The sequence below is a fragment of the Balearica regulorum genome, chromosome 3 (genome assembly GCF_011004875.1).
Source record: "Balearica regulorum gibbericeps isolate bBalReg1 chromosome 3, bBalReg1.pri, whole genome shotgun sequence".
Taxonomy (NCBI): Eukaryota; Metazoa; Chordata; class Aves; order Gruiformes; family Gruidae; genus Balearica; species Balearica regulorum.
Window position 1 is genome coordinate 10,617,742 of NC_046186.1, and position 19,104 is coordinate 10,636,845.

A 19,104-nucleotide genomic window follows, 5' to 3' on the forward strand; every position below is an offset into this window, starting at 1 on the left:
TGTAAGAGAATTGAGAATAAATCCTGTATACTTTTTTTTTTTTTTTGGTCAAATTTCCTCATAATGGGGAGGAATTCTCTCTGCTCTGACTTTTTTTTTTTAAAAAGGGGGGAGGGGGAGGAAGCTGACCCCAAAACATTCTTCTACTCTGAAACCGATGGCAAAATTCCCATTGACTTTAAATGAGGCGGGATTCGGCCTCCTCAGGACTGATAGCTCACTGTGCTTGAAGCAGTTGGAATACAGAATGTGCAGCAGACTTCAATCTCATTTAACTACAGCTAAGCTAATGTTTTTATATATGGCAGTCTGTGTAAACTTATCATTTGAATAAAGTTTTACTATATTAGTTGGAATGTTTAATGTGCACTTTTTTCCTTCTGTAAGCAAAACCTCTGTATAGGAGTAATAGTGTGTTTACTGAAGTAATTACTGTGCAAAAGGCCCAATTTTTCCTCAGTCCAGAATATATACATATGCTTGTTTGCCTTTCTTAATATTAATTCTTTTCTATTAAAATCGATGAGATTTACTCAGAGTAAAATTAAACGTGAAGAGTTGAAGTATCAAGTCCATGGTTTTCTGGAAATGTAGGCGTTATGGAAAGAACAGGAATTACTTTTTTTCCTCTTGTGTCATAAAGATCTATTTTCCCTTTTGCAATGTTTGTTTAGTGTAAAATTAGCAGTGAAGTATAAAATCTACTACAGCAATATTTAACATTGCTTGGGTTCATTGGAAACCAGGATCCACAAAGTGTAATGGAATATTTTTTTACTGTTTTAAGAGTATCTATTTGTGTCTGTGTGTTTATGAAACATTTAACTTCGTAAATAAATCCTGTACGAACTTTAAAACCACCGTGCTGTTTAGCTCATGAAGTTTTGCTGTTCATGAAGTTTTTATTGCATTTCATTGCAGGAGTGAGTTGCAATACTTTCATTCCAGACTTCATTATTTTTGTTACCATTGCGGTAAACTAGGCAATTTTGTTATTTGCAATCTTGTAAGATTGATAATGAATAATGTAAATAACTTCTTTGTGGTAAAGCATGCTACACCAGTTTCATTTGTTAATACACAGAAATCATTTCAGAATTCAGTTATTTGGCATGCATGCAGAGTAATCCCTATGCTTGCCAAGTTTCTTCATCTGTCCGCTTGCAATTGGATTGCTGCTGAGTTATTGGATCATCTTATTGTTTGACCTACTCATGCAGTGACTTGGAGACTTGAGGACTTAACCAGAAACTTTTGTTAAAGTATAAAGGTTTAATCTCCTGAGCTAATCCTCTGAATCAAGAGTTGCTTAAGGCTTTCTGTACAACAGAAAGTGGGAGCTGGATTCTGATCATAGACTCATAGAATCATTTTGGTTTAAAAAGACCTTTCAGATCATCAAGTCCAACCCTTAACCTAGCACTGCCAAGTCCACCACTAAACCACGTCCTGAAGCACCACACCTACACCTCTTTTACATACCTCCAGGGATGGTGACTCCACCAATTCTCTGGGCAGCCTGTTCCAATGCTTGATAACCCTTTTGGTGAAGAATTTTTCCTAATATCCAATCTAAAGGCCGTTTCCTCTCATCTTCTCACTTGTGACTTGGAGAAGACACCACCACCCACCTCACCACAACCTCCTTTGAGGGAGTTGTAGAGAGCAATAAGGTCTCCCCTCAGCCTCCTTTTCTCAAGGCTAAACGACCCCAATTCCCTCAGCTGCTCTTCATAAGACTTGCTCTCTAGACCCTTCACCAGCTTTGTTGCCCTTCTCTGGACACATTCCAGCACCTCAGTGTCCTTCTTATGCTGAGGGGCCCAAAACTGAACACAGTACTCAAGGTGAGGCCTCACCAGAGCCAAGTACAGGGGGACAATCACTGCCCTACTCCTGCTGGCCACACTATTTCTGATACAAACCATGATGCCATTTGTGTTCTTGGCCACTTGGGCACACTGCTGGCTCATATTCAGCCACCTATCAACCAATCCCACCGGGTACTTTCACGTCGGGCAGGTTTCCAGCCACTCTTCCCCAAGCCTGTAGCGTTGCCTGGGGTTGTTGTGACCCAAGTGCAGGACCCGGCACTTGGCCATGTTAAAACTCATACAGTTGGCCTTGGCCCATTGATAGAGCCTTTCTACCCTCAAGCAGATCAACACTCCCGCCCAACTGAATATCGTCTGTGAACTTCCTGAGGTTGCACTTGATCCCCTTGTCCAGATCATTGATAAAGAGAACTGACCCTACTACTGAGCCCTGGGGAACACCACTTGTGACCGGCCACCGACTGGATTTAACTCCATTCACCACAACTCTTGGGGCCTGGCCTTCCAGCCAGTTTTTTACCCAGTGAAGCAGACACCTGCCATGAGCAGCCAGTTTCTCCAGGAGGATGCTGTGGGAAACAATGTCAGAGGCTTTACTAAAGTCTAGGTAGACAACATCCACAGCCTTTCCTCATCCATTAAGCAGACCACCTTGTCATAGAAGGAGATCAGGTTAGTCAAGATCATCTACTAGGAGGAGCAGTTACTTGTACCTGCATCAACAAGCGTGTTGTTACTTCAAGACTACTTAATTATTTTTCAGCAATGAAAACAGTGCAAACAATTTGCCTATATTATGACAAGTCTTTAATGTGTTCTCCCTTGAAGGGAAACTTCCTGTTAGCTTTAAAGTCTTTGAAGTTCTATTTTTTGACTGTAATGTAAGGACTCTGAAAAGCTTTCAATACATTATCTGGCTTTGTCTTCACCTGCTGTTTTGATATATAACAATCATCACCCTCAACATTTGCATAAGAAATATTATATTAAGAATCACTATATAATAATTCTTTACACTAAAACTAATTGTATAGCCCTGAAGCTTAGTTCCTTTGTATTTTGTTTTTTTGGTTCCCACTAAAACAGTTTGGGGTTTTGGTTGTTTTTGTGGGTTTTTTAAAGTTGTTAATCATTCCCTCTGCTCACCAATCACTGGAATGAATAGTTCTTCAGAGGTCTACTGTCACGACCAAGACCAAGGGGTTTGCTTAATAAAAAAAGAATCTATTTTCTCATTCTACAAACAATGTAAAACGTATTTACTCTGATTCTCTTTAAGTTAGTTTCAGAAAAGTGCTTTAATTTATACAAAATTTATGTGATTAAATGTGCTTGTTGGTACGTCATCTGTGTGTTATAGCTATTCATCTACAAGAACTGCATTGGATCTAGTTAGGACTCACAGTATCAGCAGATTAGGTTGCAGTATGTAGTTTCTGGCAACCTTGGCCGGAATGTAATCCAGAATCCTGTATATGAATCTTGGTACATAATGTGTGATAAAACCAATTAAACAGTTCTGGTCTTTTTTTTTTTTTTTTTTTTTTTTTTTTTTTTTTATGTGAAGCAAAACCTGGTTTTGGAATGGGGACCATTGAATTACTCAAGGGAAGGTACATCCTCTCAGACACTACTTTTTAAGTCAACAGCCAGTATCTCGTCCTGCAAGGCACAGTAGCGTTCACTATTTGCCTTTGAAATACAACTGGAGGACAAGGGAATGCTGCTGGCAGTGGACAGGCAGATTAAGAGGGAAGATGACTTTCTACCTACTCGGCAAGGAGACTTCTGGGTTCTGGGTCACATTCTGCTCTGTACGCTTTGTGCTCACAGTCACTGAATGAGCTCCAGCCACAGTTCTATGAGCAAAGTAGAGAACCTGTTCTATCTGAATGCATTAGGCAGTAAAAGCTGTTCTGTTCTTCTTTCTGGTTTTGTGGGTTCTGGTGGGTTTGGGGTTTGGTTTTTTTGTGTTTTGGTTGTTTGGGTTTTGTTTGGTTTGGTTTTTTTGACTGAATAGCATCAGAGCATCAGCAGTAGGAAAAAAATGTCTGTACAGCCTCACCTAATCTTTTGTCTCTGCAGTTTTGTCATTATCAGCCTGGTCCTGTGGTTTTCAGGTTGTTGTTGTGTTTTTGTTTTTCAGGGTCTGGCTGGGTCCATGCCACCTAGTTCAGAAAGGGACTCTAAAGCCCAATTTCATCCAGCCTAACATTAAACACCTAATTAAGTTGCCGAACTAAGGAGCATAAATTCCTAGGTACTTTGCATAATGAGTAGCTAGGGATAGGCACTGCCATGAGCATTTCTGCCTAAGGAGAGGTTAGGTTGCCTTGAGTTGTTATGAAGTCTCCAGCTGTGGAGATAAGCAAAACTTGAGTGGGTGCAGACCTGGGCAACCTGCTCTAGCTGAACCTGCATGAGCAGGGGGTGAGCTAGGAGATCTCAGGTGATCTCTTCTGACTTCAGTAATCCTGCAAATGTGCCCCAGAGACTGGCCATCCAGGCTTCTTTTCCAGGCGTGGATTCTGATCCAGATTGATTTTTGGGGCACTCCCAAAAGGTAGTAAAGATAAGTACATGGAGAATCTTAGATAAATGCTTGATTATAATTAGCCAATCTTTCAAGAGCTGTAAATTAAGGTACCATCTCCTTACCTTCACAGCAATACTGCATAGTAAGCGCCTTAACACTGACATTGGGTTTGAGTGTTAGGAACAAAAAAGAATTAAAAATTGGTAAGGAATGAAGTATGGTACTTAAACATAGCATGGAAAGAGTATGCCAGAAGAGGGAGCTGTTTTAAAGATTAGAAATATATACAATGTTTTTTGGAAAGTTTATTGCTATCATAGCCACCTATACCATGTACCAGCAGGCTTCAGGCTATCATCTGAATGCATAGGTAAGCACTGACTGTTTCTCTACTGTAAGCATATCACAGAAAAATTAGTAGTTGTTTAAAACCATGCATCGGGAGGAGTAAAATAAAGGAAGTCTGGTTAGAGCAGAGAATTGTAAGGATTGGAGTGCTGGAGCTTTTGTTCCCAGCCTTTTCACTGGGTTTCTTTTCAATACATAGCTAGTCATCCTCACAAATTGTGTATCAAACCACAAAACAAATCTTCATTCACATTTGCAAAATTTATATAACCTATCACCCAAGTCTTTAAGCTAGCATTCAGTTACAATCAACTGAGTAAATAAATTAACAATATAAGCACAGCTGCATAGAGTGAGACAACAAATACTTCTCCTGGAATGTTTAAATCATTGACCAACTCTGTGGGCAGCTCCACTCTTACCGATTGTATGAAATTCTTGCACCAGGATATATATCGTACAGCAGTAAATGCCCACAGGACATTAAGGAAAATAACTAATCACATTTAAGTACTTCAAGTCTTTATTAAAGGAATCATTCCTTTAACTTTGGATTTTGGTGGTTTGAATTAAATAATGCTTTCAGATGCAATGAAAATTTTTAGATGAAAGTCATAGAGTGTAATGTTGGAATAAACTACATAGGACCTTTTTACACATTAACTTGCACTTTATTTTAGTTAATCCTATATCACGTAGTTTTGATGACATGAAGCTGAGGCTGAAAAGTTGTTTTCTATGTGGATGTATATTTTTCATCATATTAACACTGTGTTTTATGTATTTATCTTCACTTACCTCTGCTAGCGTAAGATACAAGAAGTTGCACAGGTTTTATTACCTTTGCTTATTTTGACCATACCTTCCCAAGTACAGCTGTGCTGCTATTGTCCATCTGAAGCAACAAAGCAGAGGAGGAGGGAAATTTAGATACTCAAAAATGAAGATGATATTATTTAACTCACCTGGTCCAGGGAATCAACTTAATCTTGTTTGGTTGGAGTCTTGGCTCCCTTGACAAGGCATGTGGAGGATTGTGCAGTTCAGAATGGCATTTAGTCCAGCTGGCACACTTGAGTCACATGCGGCTGATCAGCAGGAATCAAAAAAGTCTCAATTTTGCATCTAAAATTCTGTCCTACTGAGGTAGATGTTTATATCCAAACAGCTGAGCAGGATTCCCTCTTTGTGTGTACACAGATACTCACTCTATTTATTTATTTAAGAAAGGTTCCTCTTTCACCTCAGCTTAGCAGCAACATTCATCTATTCTGTGGTATTTGCAGTGCTTGAAATTAAATGTAGTCCTGAAGATTGTTATAGTTGAACAGAATATTCACTGTGGAACATCATGCCTGACTGTGAGTTAGCCAGGAGAGAATGGTGGTGAATCTGCATACAGAAACATTATGCTCTTCTATCATGGCCTCTCCTGCACAATTACAGCACAGGACTTGAAGCAGCCACGTGATGCTTTGAATGCATTACTTGCCTGCTGGTCTGCTCTTCAGACTGGCTCTGGCAAAGAGAGATGGTGTTCTTAAAATTTTCAGGACCGTCTTTCCCTGTATCCTACCTGTCTATGTTATGACCTTATGTGATCAACATCACGTAATTGGAGTCTTCCTGGAAAGTCTCTACCATTCCCTGCTTTATTAGCAGGTGAGACTTAAGTAATTGAACCTCTGTTTGGATTTGGGCAGCCTGTAAGGAGACTGAGTGACAAGACTGGGCTATTCATAGAGCTCTTGCCTTCAGCTAGATTTTAGAACCATCAAGTTAAGGTATAAAGCAGACGTTGCTGCGTCTAAAGTAGTGTGGAAGTTAGAAACTGTAGAGTGTATATTAAGACCCACCAGGCACTGGCTGGAAGTCTAAGAGCTTAGTGCTTGAAGCACTTAGAGAAGTTTCTAAGGCCATTATTTCTCAATCCAAAATGTTTGTCAACAATATTGGCATAAGGTATTACTGTTCCTACACACTGTGCCACTCCACCCCTTGGTTATGCCAGAACAATAGTTTGAGAGATCATGCTGTGAATTAAATAGTTATATACATTTATTTCTGAGGTCTTTTTAAAGCTGGAACAGTTCCCTGTTTGAGTTCACAGCATGGCCCTGCAGAGTTGTGCCAGTGTAATTCAGGGGCTGGTGAGCCATGGTGGGGGGGTGGGAATGACAGTCAAGGGAGGAGGTGGGAGTTTCTTGAGCTGGACTCGCTGCAGAACTTTCTGTTGTTAAATTATGGTGTCAGTCCACAACACGCAGCACATATATGTGGGTTCACACACTCAGTCTTGAGATGTCTCTGGAATAAGTTGGTACCCCACCAGTCACACCAGGTGGTAGTCATTTGCTGAGAATGCCTCTCCCTTGTGGCTTCTGCTTTTGCTTACACTGCAGCTCCAGATTTGACCCTGAGTTCTCAGATCTTGACGTAGAGAATTTGTATTTTACATTGCTTTGATTTTTTTTTTTAATAAAATAATTGTCAGTGGGAAAGGAATTTTCTAACTCTCCAGCAACCGGTATACATGATGTAAAGTAATCAATGAGAACAGACTACATTGTAGAGTTAAAAGTTTGTGTAGCATAGCAATCCAGGTAGAAGGGTCTACACAGAACAAGTTAACATGTTTTCCCCTTTCCCTGTGACAGGTGGCCTTATCAGCAGATAAGGTAGTAAGAGCACAGCTTTCTATTTCAGTGAGACGTAAACACAGCAGAACGCTTTTGATTCACATACTTACATGGGATATGTATTACACATGACCATGTTTTTTAAATTTGCAGTTGAACAGGAGCAAAAGCAAATAAACACACACACACACAATCCTTTATTCCTGATCATTTCAAAGCCACTTCTTCCAACTTTCCTAGCCACTTCTTTATTTCTAGCATGAATATTAATGGATTAATTATGAGATCAGTCTTATTTTCAGCTGACCACATATTTTTTTCAGATGGCAATGCATCTAAGGTACTGTTAACTGCTGGAGTTCTTAGTGGTTACTAATGCTTTAATTTTCATGCATAGATTATTTGGTCTGTTTATTATTTCTCATAAAGTGGGAATAATGAAATCTGAGTCAAGTACTTGAGGACTTGTCAATGGGATGCGCTGTCTTGACTCATACCAAGGTTCTTTGAGGGGTCTCCCCTTTATTTCACTGAGCTAAATAGTTTGACGGTTTCAGAAAATTATTCTTGGGGGATGACACTGGTTTTGTATGTACCTATCTGGTTTCTGCCTTTAACCCCAATAAAACTTTGAATACATCAGTCAATTGTCCGCAAATCTTTCTGAGAGGTAGGGAACTCAGCGTGATACCAAAAAAAAAAAAGAGAGTTTTGATACAAGACATACATGCTGGTAGAGTATCCCCTGAAGGAAGGATCTAAGTGTCTTCTATCCCATATTAGAAAACTCAGTTCTTAGGACACTGCACTCCATTATTTTTGCTACTTATGGACTACTTGTTTGTGTCTAATATTTTAAAATATGCTGACAGTTGTTGTGCTTTGTTTACTGGGTCAGCCCACCAGCTTCCATTGTCTTTAGAAAAGAAAGGAAAAAAATCATTAAAAATAAAAATGTCCTCATGCAAAGAGGAGCCTGTATGTCAGATCTTGGCTTGAAATATGCCACTTTTGTTGAATTTCCCAGTGCTCCAGAAGTACCTCTGATGGGGGCTTGGCACATTTGAGCTTGTTAAGTTTGAGGAGGCAGAGTAATGACAGGATGGTTGAACATCCAACTGTGCTTGACAGTGTTTCCCTCTACTAAATCTGGGTGGCAGATGTGACTTACTGAAGTGACTTACTGAAATTTCTCATTCCACAGTCTTCTCTAGTTGTCCTCTCCCTGCTAATGAGGCGTCATTTTCAGCATGGATCCTTCCTGCCTGGCTGCAAGCAGTGTAATCAGGAGAGGAGGAAATCCCTCTCCTGTAGCATGCAGAGGCTTGAGTTGGCTGGAGTTATGGAAAAGTTGTTTTCTACCGTATTTTGCTTGAATTGACCATTTTAAAAAGGATCTATTTCTCTTCATATGATGTCTGAGGTGGAAGGGAAGAAGAAATTACCTTCTGAAGGACCTACCTATGAAGGTAATCCAGTGTTTCTATGTGCATCATGCACAAATAACACAAAATATCTAAAGCTGCAGCAGCAGTGTATAATGTACTTCTTCCTTTCTGGAAGCTGCTGACAGAAGTACCTGAGCTGATAGGGATTTGTCTTGATATTAAATATTTTGACCTAGTTCTCTCTGAAAATAGTAAAAAATTAATATCTCCTTTCAGATTCTAGTTAACATGTGGCCTCATTTGTATCCCGATAGTAACTCTTATGGATCATTGAAGCTATAGTAGAAATAAATTTGACCCATTATGTTCAATGTAGGTCCAGAGGAGGGCCAGGAAGATGATCAGAGGGCTGGAGCACCTCTCCTGTGAAGACAGGTTGAGGTAGTTGAAGTTGTTCAGCCTGGAGAGGAGAAGGCTCTGGGGAGACCTTGTTGTGGCCTTCCAGTACCTAAAGGGGCCTACAAGAAAGATGGAGAGGGACTGTTTATCAGGGTGTGTAGTGAGGCACTGGCACAGGTTGCCCAGAGAAGCTGTGGCTGCCCCCTCCCTGGAAGTGTTCAAGGCCAGGTTGGGTGGGGCTTTGGGCACCCTGGTCTAGTGGAGGGTGTCCCTGCCCATGGCAGGGGGTTGGAACTAGATGATCTCTACGGTCCCTTCCAACCCAAACCGTTCTATGAATATCTAGATTATGGAAAACAGTAAAGCTAAAAATTCAGTAAGTCATAACTCTTGCTCTTGTTTTCCTGTTTTGGGCATGATGGAAGGTTTTGATCAGTGTCCTGATTTCCATTTTTGAAAACAATCCTTGGTTATTCTTGATGGATTTAAAAACTCCAATAATAATAAATAAATAAATAAACACGTAGTAATACATACTTGCATACTGCCTTCAACCTTTAAGTTTTAGATCTTTTTATATCTGTTATTGCAGCCTTCTCTTAAGAGGCAGAAGCTCTTCGCAGTAGGTCTTAAATTTGTGCTTGTGAATGGTGACTTGTGTTTATGAATGAAGAAAGTATTTGCCTGAATGAACTGTTTGAGTTGAAGAAGTCTTCATGGAGCATCTACTCAGGACCAGTTCTAATATCCTGATTATAAGTTCTTTTTCCTCAATAGGGGATACACTGGTTTTTCCTAAGGTTGTGGTTTTGTAATCTTGGTTTATCTTATGCAGAACAGTCTGTCGTTTTGTCCTGCATTTCTGAAGACTGATAACAAATGCAGAATTCATTTGTAAAATCATCTTAGACTGTTTGTTTCAGATATGACATTCCCTTGGCAATCTTGATCCATAAAAATGGCAGAAACACATTTTCAGTCTTTTTGTCTGACATTAGCTGTCTTCACAGTCTCCATTGCTATTTGTTTGCCTCCTGTAAAAAATTTTATTCTAAAACCTTATTTTAAAAAAACCCAAACCTATGTTTTTCTTTTTTGTAACTCTGGCCAATGGTACAGCATAGAGAAAAACTCTGATACCCATTTGAAAATGTACTTTCTGGTGCCTTTTGAATGTATTGTTTGCTTCCTCCTTGTATATTATTCAAAAGTGATCAAATCTGCAGAGCTGTTTATCTGTACAAAACAAATAATTTGTGGTTATTTTGGTTTTGAATTGTTTATTTTTCTTGTCTGAAAGACAAGATGTTGTCTCATCAGGGTTGTTGTTATTCAAATGTGTTTCATAGCCTTTCTTGTGAACTCGTTTGACACCAAGTCTCATGTTCCTCTTCTGACACTTCCTTTGTTCTCACCCGTTCTTTGAGAAGGAGGTTGGTTTTCTGCTGGTCCAGTTCTGCTTCAGTCCCTGAAGCCGACTGAAAAATTCCCGCTGGGAATTCTAGACCCAGTGCAACCTCTCTGCCAACACAGGTTGTAGTACGGATTGGATCAGACAGACCAACCACATCTGAGGTGTTAAATGTAGTTAAATCTGTCTTCAGCTGCATAAGCAAATGCTTAAGAGACTCTGTATGTGTAGGTGTGTACCAGGAGACCCAATTAGATGTGTTAATTTTTCATTTGTTGTGGAGAAAATGGAATAAAAACTCTGTAATTGTAAGCACTAGAAAATCCTGAGTTCTACCTTTAAAAAATGTAGTGAAAAACTCACTGTTCCATTATGAACTCTATTTTTTTCAGTTTATTATCTCAATCTTAACTCCCTTCCAATAACCATTAATTTACAGGCGTATTAAATATTAGTAAAACTAAGGCTTCTTTGTATTTATGTACCTGGTTGAGACATTAGAGATGACTATTGAAATACCTTTGTGAACTTTATAACCCTTGCAATATCACTTAATCACAAAGTCCAGTAGGTTTGCAGTGGACAGAATCTTACGTGCCTGGAGAGATACTGTTAATCTTTCATACGTGGAGAGAGGCATGTGCTGTCCTGTCACAATTTCTAGCTGGGAATTTTTATTCACAGGCCTCAGGCACAATTGTCACTTAGACAAAACCAAGTAATTAATTGGGTTCATTCAGGTTTATCAGGTTGTCCATGGGATTTCTTTAGAAGTAAATGAACCCACATTTCTCCTAAAGGTAGAACAGTGTTAGAGAAGAGCAAACAAGTTTATTTGCTCTGCAAAATGTGTATAAAGAATGTATACTGTAAAATCCTATGTGTAAGTTTTATAGCTGTATCAAGCTAGAAACTGTGTGTGTGTATATATATATATATATAGGGAAAAACTGTGAAATGTTCTTGAAAAACCTCTCTAATAAGCTCTGTTACACGCACCTGGCTGAATCCTTCTGAGATTCCCTATTTTCACAACCCAAGCAAATATATTAAGGTGCTTTCCAGCCAAATTCATGATTCCAGAGTTAGAGAGGATCAAACAGAGTTTTCACATGTGTTTCTCCATAACGTCCTTGTAATTGTTTGCTCTTTGGCTGATACTGCTCCCCTGGTGCACAGACTAGAAACGGGATACAGCACGAAGAATGCCAGTCCCCTAGATGTGCAAACAGGTGAAAGCTTAATTGACGTGAGTTTACGATGATCATTGAAATGTTATTTGACATGTTTTATTTGAAATCCCTTGACCCTGCATGTTAGAGAAACCTATGTGTTTCCTTTTAAGGCCTGAGCATCAGCCGCAGTATTAGTTTCTGCAGTTTTCTCCCAAGTGTGAGGACATCATTGTGTTTTTTACACGCTCCATTTAAATCCTTCTGACATCTGCGTGGGCTGCTTTCCATTCATTAACATAGGGGAGTTGCATCTTCTTCCATGGTGGCTGGTCAGACGCCAAAGGCAGATTAAGTTTCCTTGAGCGAGGAACTTGTCATTTAGGCTCCTCAAGCTGGAGCTGGGAGCTTTGGCAGCTCTGTGAAGAAGCAGTGAGAATCTTTGCCACAAAAATGATTTTTGTGTGGTCCTGCTGTGCACCCCTGGATTTCAAATTTGATTTATGGCTGCTCATTTAAAAAAAATAAAAATAGTCTGCATTTAGTTTTGTTGCAGGGGATTATCATGTAAATACTGCGACATGCATACTTAATTCTGAAACTGTGGATTATTTCTAAAATTAAACTCATGGTAATTGCTGGCGTATTTTCCAGTTCCTCAAAGTTCTCTCTAAACCCACTGTTGGCTGTGTATTTTCCTTCTTCTATTCATGTAGTTGTCTTTATTCTTTATGGTCCTGCTGAGATCCCAGAGCAGACAGAAAGCAACTGCTAGAGAAGTGGATGAAGCACCACAGCTGAATGCCAGCTACTGCTCCCACAGATGGTCAGACTGCTGGAGACACGACTGAAAACACTGGGGAACGTCTCACAGAACAGTGCACAGAACCCAAAAAGCTTGTTTCAAAACAAGGTGCAAGAAACCTCATCGCTGTTTGGGATGATTTAGCTACACATAAATTTCTTCTCCTTCACTCCCCGCCACTCTTGGCATTTACTATAGACTGCTTAAATAAATTCTTTTCAATTTAGCTATCCTTTCCAGAGCTGCTAAGAATTATTTTCATTTTGTGTTTTAGTCTCCGTTTCATTTGAGTAAGCTGTTTATATTTTTGAACCTACCCCTTTCTGGACAGAAGGCTTTTCCTATATGTTTTGGTGTTTGTCTTTGTTTCCAACCTGAAACATTTTGCTGTTGTGGTTTGCATGGTACATTCCTCGGTAAGTCTGGGAATTATTTTTACACAGTGTTATCTAATGCTAGTGCTCTCATAGTTTACATTAATATTCTATTGCAGAGGAATTCAAAATGCTTGACAATTTGTAAGCCACAAAAGCTGTCATTGTTTGTGGGGAGTAGCTATGGTCTGTGACTTTAAATGAGCATTATATGTTTGTTGTTTTGCATTCAGAATTAAGCAGTTTGATTGAATTGCATTGATGGCATACTGTATCTGAGTTTGAACTTCCTAAGTCTGGGTAACTTCTTTTTTGGATGTGTAGCATCTCAAATATGTGTTTTATTTTAAGATTGGCCAAGTTTGACTTGATGACAGTTTGTACAGGAAGTCAAGTGAAATCAGGATAAAAGTTATTCTTTATCATTGATATCCTGGGGCAGATATTTAGTTTGTACAAAATGTTCTCTCCCCACTGCTAGCTGTCTTCTTATGAAGGAAGTGGTTGGTATTTAAAATCTTGAATTGATGGAAAAAGCATTAACAAGAAAGTGTTTGAAAGTGAAAAGCAGGCAAATGCATGTTTAGAAGTAATTTTCATGGTTTTAACTATGTGGATGATTAAAGAGTCATAGTTCCAGTTCTTGAAAGCCTGTATATCTGTAGTATATACAAGTGGAGAATGTTGACCTCCTAATATAGCTCAAAGTTACACCTCTGCACGCTCAGTCATTCTGTACCATTTTGCTTTAGCTGTGGGTGGAACAGATTGGAAAAAAAAAGAAGTGGATTCCCGTCTTCAAATTAAAAATAGAAAGACGATGAAATGCTGTGTATTACGGAGAAGGTGGCAGGAGTCCTCTGGTTATTGAAGCTTATGAGTACACCAAATAAAGTGGCCCCACTGTGTTCTAATTCCCTGTGTAAATTGTCCATTTGACTTACTCTTCCCATGAAATATTTAGAAATATTTTTCAAATTAAGCTAGTATGCAGTGTGTTGTAGTTTTTTGTCTTTTTCTGTTATGGTCACCATTTACAGTTATTGTTTAAAAGACTTCTGAATCAACATAAACACTGTTGAAAATTAAGCACAGTTGAGAGTAACTGCTTAAGATGTGCTTCTTGGTTCAGATGACTGCAATTTGAGATTTGCTGGCATGCGTGAGTGATTCAGGTGCCCTGAGGTGTCTGAGGATTGATGTGGTACTCAAATAACTGGAGTAACCTTCAAATCATGGAGGCTGACATTGCGTTTATTTATGGCTTCCATTTTTTGACACAGTTGCTGAGTGAAAGAACATAGGCAGTTTGGGCTTGATGTACTGGGAAATCCTTAAAACGCACAAGCAAGCACTGCATTGCCTGGGTGCCTTTGTGATGAACCTGGTAGTTTTTTTTATAGAAAATTAAAAATAGTTTAATTGAAGAATATTTCAACTGCAGTATATGAGCCCAAAATATTGTTGATCACAGACTGCTGTGCATATTAAGCTCCAGTTATTTCCATTAGCTGTTACTGTAACTGTTGTATGAAAAAAATCTTCTATCTGTTCAGGTTTTTTGTTTGCTCCCCTTAAAGTATTTTGACAGATAGCCTCTAAAGTAAAAACATGTAAAATGACTGAATTTGCAGAGATGTGACCTCGAGCTATATTAGGAGATAAACGTTCTCCACTTATAAATATTATAAGTGCAAGCTTTTAAGAGCAGGGACTATTAATCTGTATTTATGTAAATCCTTGCAAATCTAGAATAACTCCATTGAAATTGAAAATTCAATAAAGAATAAATTTATAGCCGCTTTACACATGGTGATTATCAAAATCTTTGCTGTTAAAATCTTTGTTGATTTTCCTTTCCATTTGTGCCAGCAGTTCTCATTCCTACCCCTTCAAGGCATTTGAACGTATCAGTAGCAGTTCTAACAGCTGACCCCTCAGAATGTCTTTTACCATAAGCAGATGCTTATGAAAAGTGGAGAAAATGGGTTTCCTTTTCATTTATGGATCTTCTCTCCTACCTGTCTAAAATACACGCGCCATTTATCACATGATAAAAATCCCCCTTTCCAAAAAAAGTATTAGAGTGCCTTGAGCTTTGTATAGTATTTAATACAAACCGTTACTGTTTGTAAGCAGTTCTTACTTCATTGCGCTTCAGCTGATGACTAAATCCCGGTTCACCTGGCTGATGATGGGAAAGAGCACCAAAATGTGGAAGACAGCTGTTGCCATATCTCCCCCTTTACTTGTTTTGCATTATTAAAGAAGAGAATTAATTGAAAAATGTAAAAAAAAGTCTGAGTTTGAGATTAACTCTGTGATTCCTTGGTCTTGGAACGACCATTTGTACTACAAATGTGATACACTTTATTTTGGAATGCTGCTACTTTCATCTTCAACCTTGCTGAAAGACAAGTTTCCTATATGTAACATCAGTCTGAGGAGCTTGACAGATGATATCAGATTTGATTTTAATGTCTCTGGGGCCCTGTATATGATATATTTTTGATGTATGAAAATGAAATTGGAGGTGTGGGAGGCCTTGAAACATACAGCTGTGGTACAGTTGTATGGATGTGTAATCCCTGTGAATTTGAATTTGTTTATTTGTTTTTTAATTCTCCTTTAATGTCAAGCTTACAAAAGAGATGCTTAGAAACATGAAATAACTTATGTTGTTCTCTCTCTCTTTTTTTTTTCCCTCCTTTTCCAAATCCATGTGCTTAGTAACAATGATACTGTTTTAAGATCAGAAATTTTATTAAGGTTTAAAAACCACCAGAGATTTTTTTACATATAAGTGAGGAATGAAGCATGTGCAATATATTACCTAGAATGGAAGGCTTCTGTACTCTGCCCATGTACCATCACTGGTGTGAGCAGTGGCATCAGCTCCTACATGTGTCTGTGCTGGAGGAGGCTTTGGGTGCCCGGTGCACTGCTGCTCTGTGGCGAGTAGGCTGTGTTTTGGAAGCACCGGGCAGAGGGAATTTCCCTTGGGAGAGCAGTGAACTTACTGTGTGCTACCTGAAGAGCAAAAGGGTTGACGTAAAAGAAGACAAAATGAAAATGCCCACTATAGGAAAGGCAGAAGTGGAATCAATCTACTTTTTACCTCCACACAGCATTTCTACAAGTACTAATTTGATTACAGCTCTGACTTTTTCTCTATCCTCTTAAGAGGCGTGGAAGAGGACAGAGAGAATATGAAGTTGCAAGCAGAAAAAAATAGTCCAATGAGCTTAATATAAAAATCATCCTCTCTTTTAGGATCAGTAAAGACTTTTGTATTGTCGGGATACCATGTATCTGTTTTGAAGTGGTAATGCTGAGATACTCTGGAGGGCAGACGTATGGGACAAGTGCTATACCCTGTAGTCTTTGTGATATTTTCATAAGATCTGAGAGTTTCTTTGTATTTGCCTAATATTCATGTATCTGTAACGTGATGGAATAGATTAGGAAGCTGCTTGACCTTTAATGGAGATGATTTTTCTCTTGTGTTGGGCTTCAATTTCAGCTTCTGCAATTTCAAAGTAATTCTGTAAAATGCTTCTCATGGGTGCTGTTGATCAATGGAATCAAACCAGTTCAATAGCATAGCCTCTGAAATTGGGAAAATCAAAAGTAGAAATGTTCTAGAGAAAATAAATTAGCAAATTTCTGTATAATGCTGTTTAGTTTGCTTTGAAGCAGATTGCTTGCTGTTGAAAGGTTAATATTGACTGTGCTTGTATGTTTTGTTTTTTGGCAGGTAACCCTGGACTGGCAGGTTATTACAGGACCTTTATACAGGCCTTATATTGTGGACTAAATCAGCAATATCCCGTTTGGGTTGTGAGCCATGCCGGACATTGTAAACCTCCTAGTGGTATGGAAATGATAGAAGGTACAATACTGTAAATTGTACATATAAATATTTGCACACACACCCCTCCCAGATTTCACTAGCAGAACTTGTGCCTATTAAAACCAGCATGAGATGGTACTTGAATGTCTCCATTATATTTCCACAGCACAGTTGTATGATAAGAGAAGTTACTGAGGAAAAGAGTTTTTTTAGGTAAATTAGATTTGCCAAATAAATGCTATTAAGAGAATAAGAGAGTTTGCTGATGGCGATCTTTAGAGACAAGTTATAGAAAAGAAGATCTAGAATGTGCTTATGTTGAGAAGAGCAGATTAGAAAAGTACATTTTCTAATGAAATGTCCAGTTCAGAGATTGAGCACTTGAGGAGAGCCTTAATTATCTCTGAATTTAAAAATAGTTGTACTACATTAGTGAATTTCCAGGAGGCAAGTAAATCTTTCTGAGACTGGGGTACAGGGCGTTTGCAGGGTAGAGGTTATGTGTTTGTCTATTAAAAGTGTTTTGAGGTGCAAGTCTCCAGCAAGACATGGTAGCCAAGTCTAAGTAGATGTTGTTAATGTACAGCACTGTGAGGAGGGAGGAGCCTATAGCAAATCCTGTCCTGAAAGCTGCTTAGTGTCAGAAGACCTCTGGACTTGGTCAAGTTGCAGTGATGAAGCAGTAAATCAGTACAGTTCCTTGGGACCAAAAGGTTCAGCAATGTGAAGCAACCTGAAATTTTTGAAGAATAAACTGGTTTAGCTCTTCAGCATAACTTTCCCTCACTAACCTTTGCACCCAAGCTTTTAAGCCTTTTTATTGGTTTATTTAATCTCAGGTTTGAAACCGAAATGTGCAACCTGTATTTCTTTGGTAAAATTCCTGCCAGTCATCACGTTCAAGTGTCAAACCACCAAAAGCTAGCAGTTTCCCCTGATAGGTGAGAAATCCCTAGGTTTATAATTTCTGGTACAATGTGAACCATGGGATACAGGTAGAAGTCTGGCTACCAAATGGAGCTGAGTTTATTGCAGAGAACATTTGTAGGTCAGATAACCTGCCCTGGGATCACGTCTGTAAGTGTACGTTTAGTGCGAAGAACCTTTGATGGTGAGAGGTGTGTTTGATGGCTTGAGACGGCTGAACTAGTTGAAATGCAGAGGTTTTTAGCTGGGCCCAGCAGGGATGTTGTACAACTGTCCCCCTTCCACTGTGACAGCCCCTGCACTGCTAAGGAGAGGGTAAATGTGGGGGAAGGAGAGCATCCAGTAGGAAAGAGGGAGCTCATACCTAAGTTGAAACCAAACCTCTGTCTGACTTCACAGTGTCCTTTTGCGCTGACAATCCTCCTGTGAGCGAGGGGATTTTCAAGGATTTGGTGGCTTGTTAGGATGGACAGGTCAGAAGTGAAGTACCCTGAGGATTGGTGCTGTGTCAGGTTTTGTTCAATATATTCACCCATGACTTGCAGAATGAGAGTAAACAGTGAAATTTCTCAGTTTGTGGGTGGTACTTTTTAGTATTTAATTATTGGGAAGATATTAGATGTCAGGGAACTACAGAAGCATCTTATAAAATGTAATTTGTGGGCACAATGATGGTAGACAAGTGTCAGGGTAGATAAATATGAGTTAATGCATATGACAAAAAAGATCTCCCTTTAGCTGTCCCTGGGCGATCCTGAAGTTGGAATTAATTTGTAAAACTCAGGAAAGATACTGGCATCATCACTGACAGTTCTCTAATATCATCTTTCATTGCACAGCAGTAGACAAAATTTAAGTCAACTAAACGTTGGACGTAACCAGTGCTACAGACAAGGCAGGTGGCATTGGTTTATTACTATATATAAACATAGTGGACCTGCAGCTTGAATATTAGAGTGCAGTTTTGGTTGGCATCTCAAGGACAACATTTCAAGAGTGAAGTTGGTGAGTGTAGGGAGGCAACTAAAAAACAGGGAGGAAGCAGCTTCCTTGTTATGAGAGATTAAATGGCTCTTTGGTTTGGGAAGCAGAATGCTTCTTGGGAGCATGGCTGAGATTTCCAAAAGCATGACAGTAAATAAGGTAAATGCAGTATACAATATACCAGATTCAGTAATGGAACTAATGGTCACTTAGGATCATAGAATCTTTAAGGTTGGAAAAGACCTCTAAGATCATCAAGTCCAGCCGTCATCCCAACACCACCATGTCTACTAAACCATATCCCGAAGTGCCATGTCTACACGCTTTTTGAACACATCCAGGGATGGTGACTCCACCACCTCTCTGGGCAGCCTGTTCCAATGCCTGACCACTCTTTTGGTGAAGAAATTCTTCCTAATATCCAATCTAAACC

General features: G+C 39.2%; 1 protein-coding gene across 3 annotated transcripts in view; it reads left to right on the forward strand.

Moving 5' to 3' along the window:
• LDAH (lipid droplet associated hydrolase) overlaps positions 1–19,104 on the forward strand; it is a 130,091-nt gene that overhangs the window by 18,747 nt on the left and 92,240 nt on the right. For 2 of the 3 annotated variants that reach the window (XM_075750522.1, XM_075750520.1), the window contains exon 3: positions 16,665–16,799. The exons of the other annotated variant lie outside the window; for it this stretch is intronic. In XM_075750522.1, coding sequence (XP_075606637.1) covers positions 16,665–16,799 — 135 coding nt within the window. The remainder of the gene's footprint in view (positions 1–16,664; positions 16,800–19,104) is intronic. 3 annotated transcript variants of the gene reach the window in all.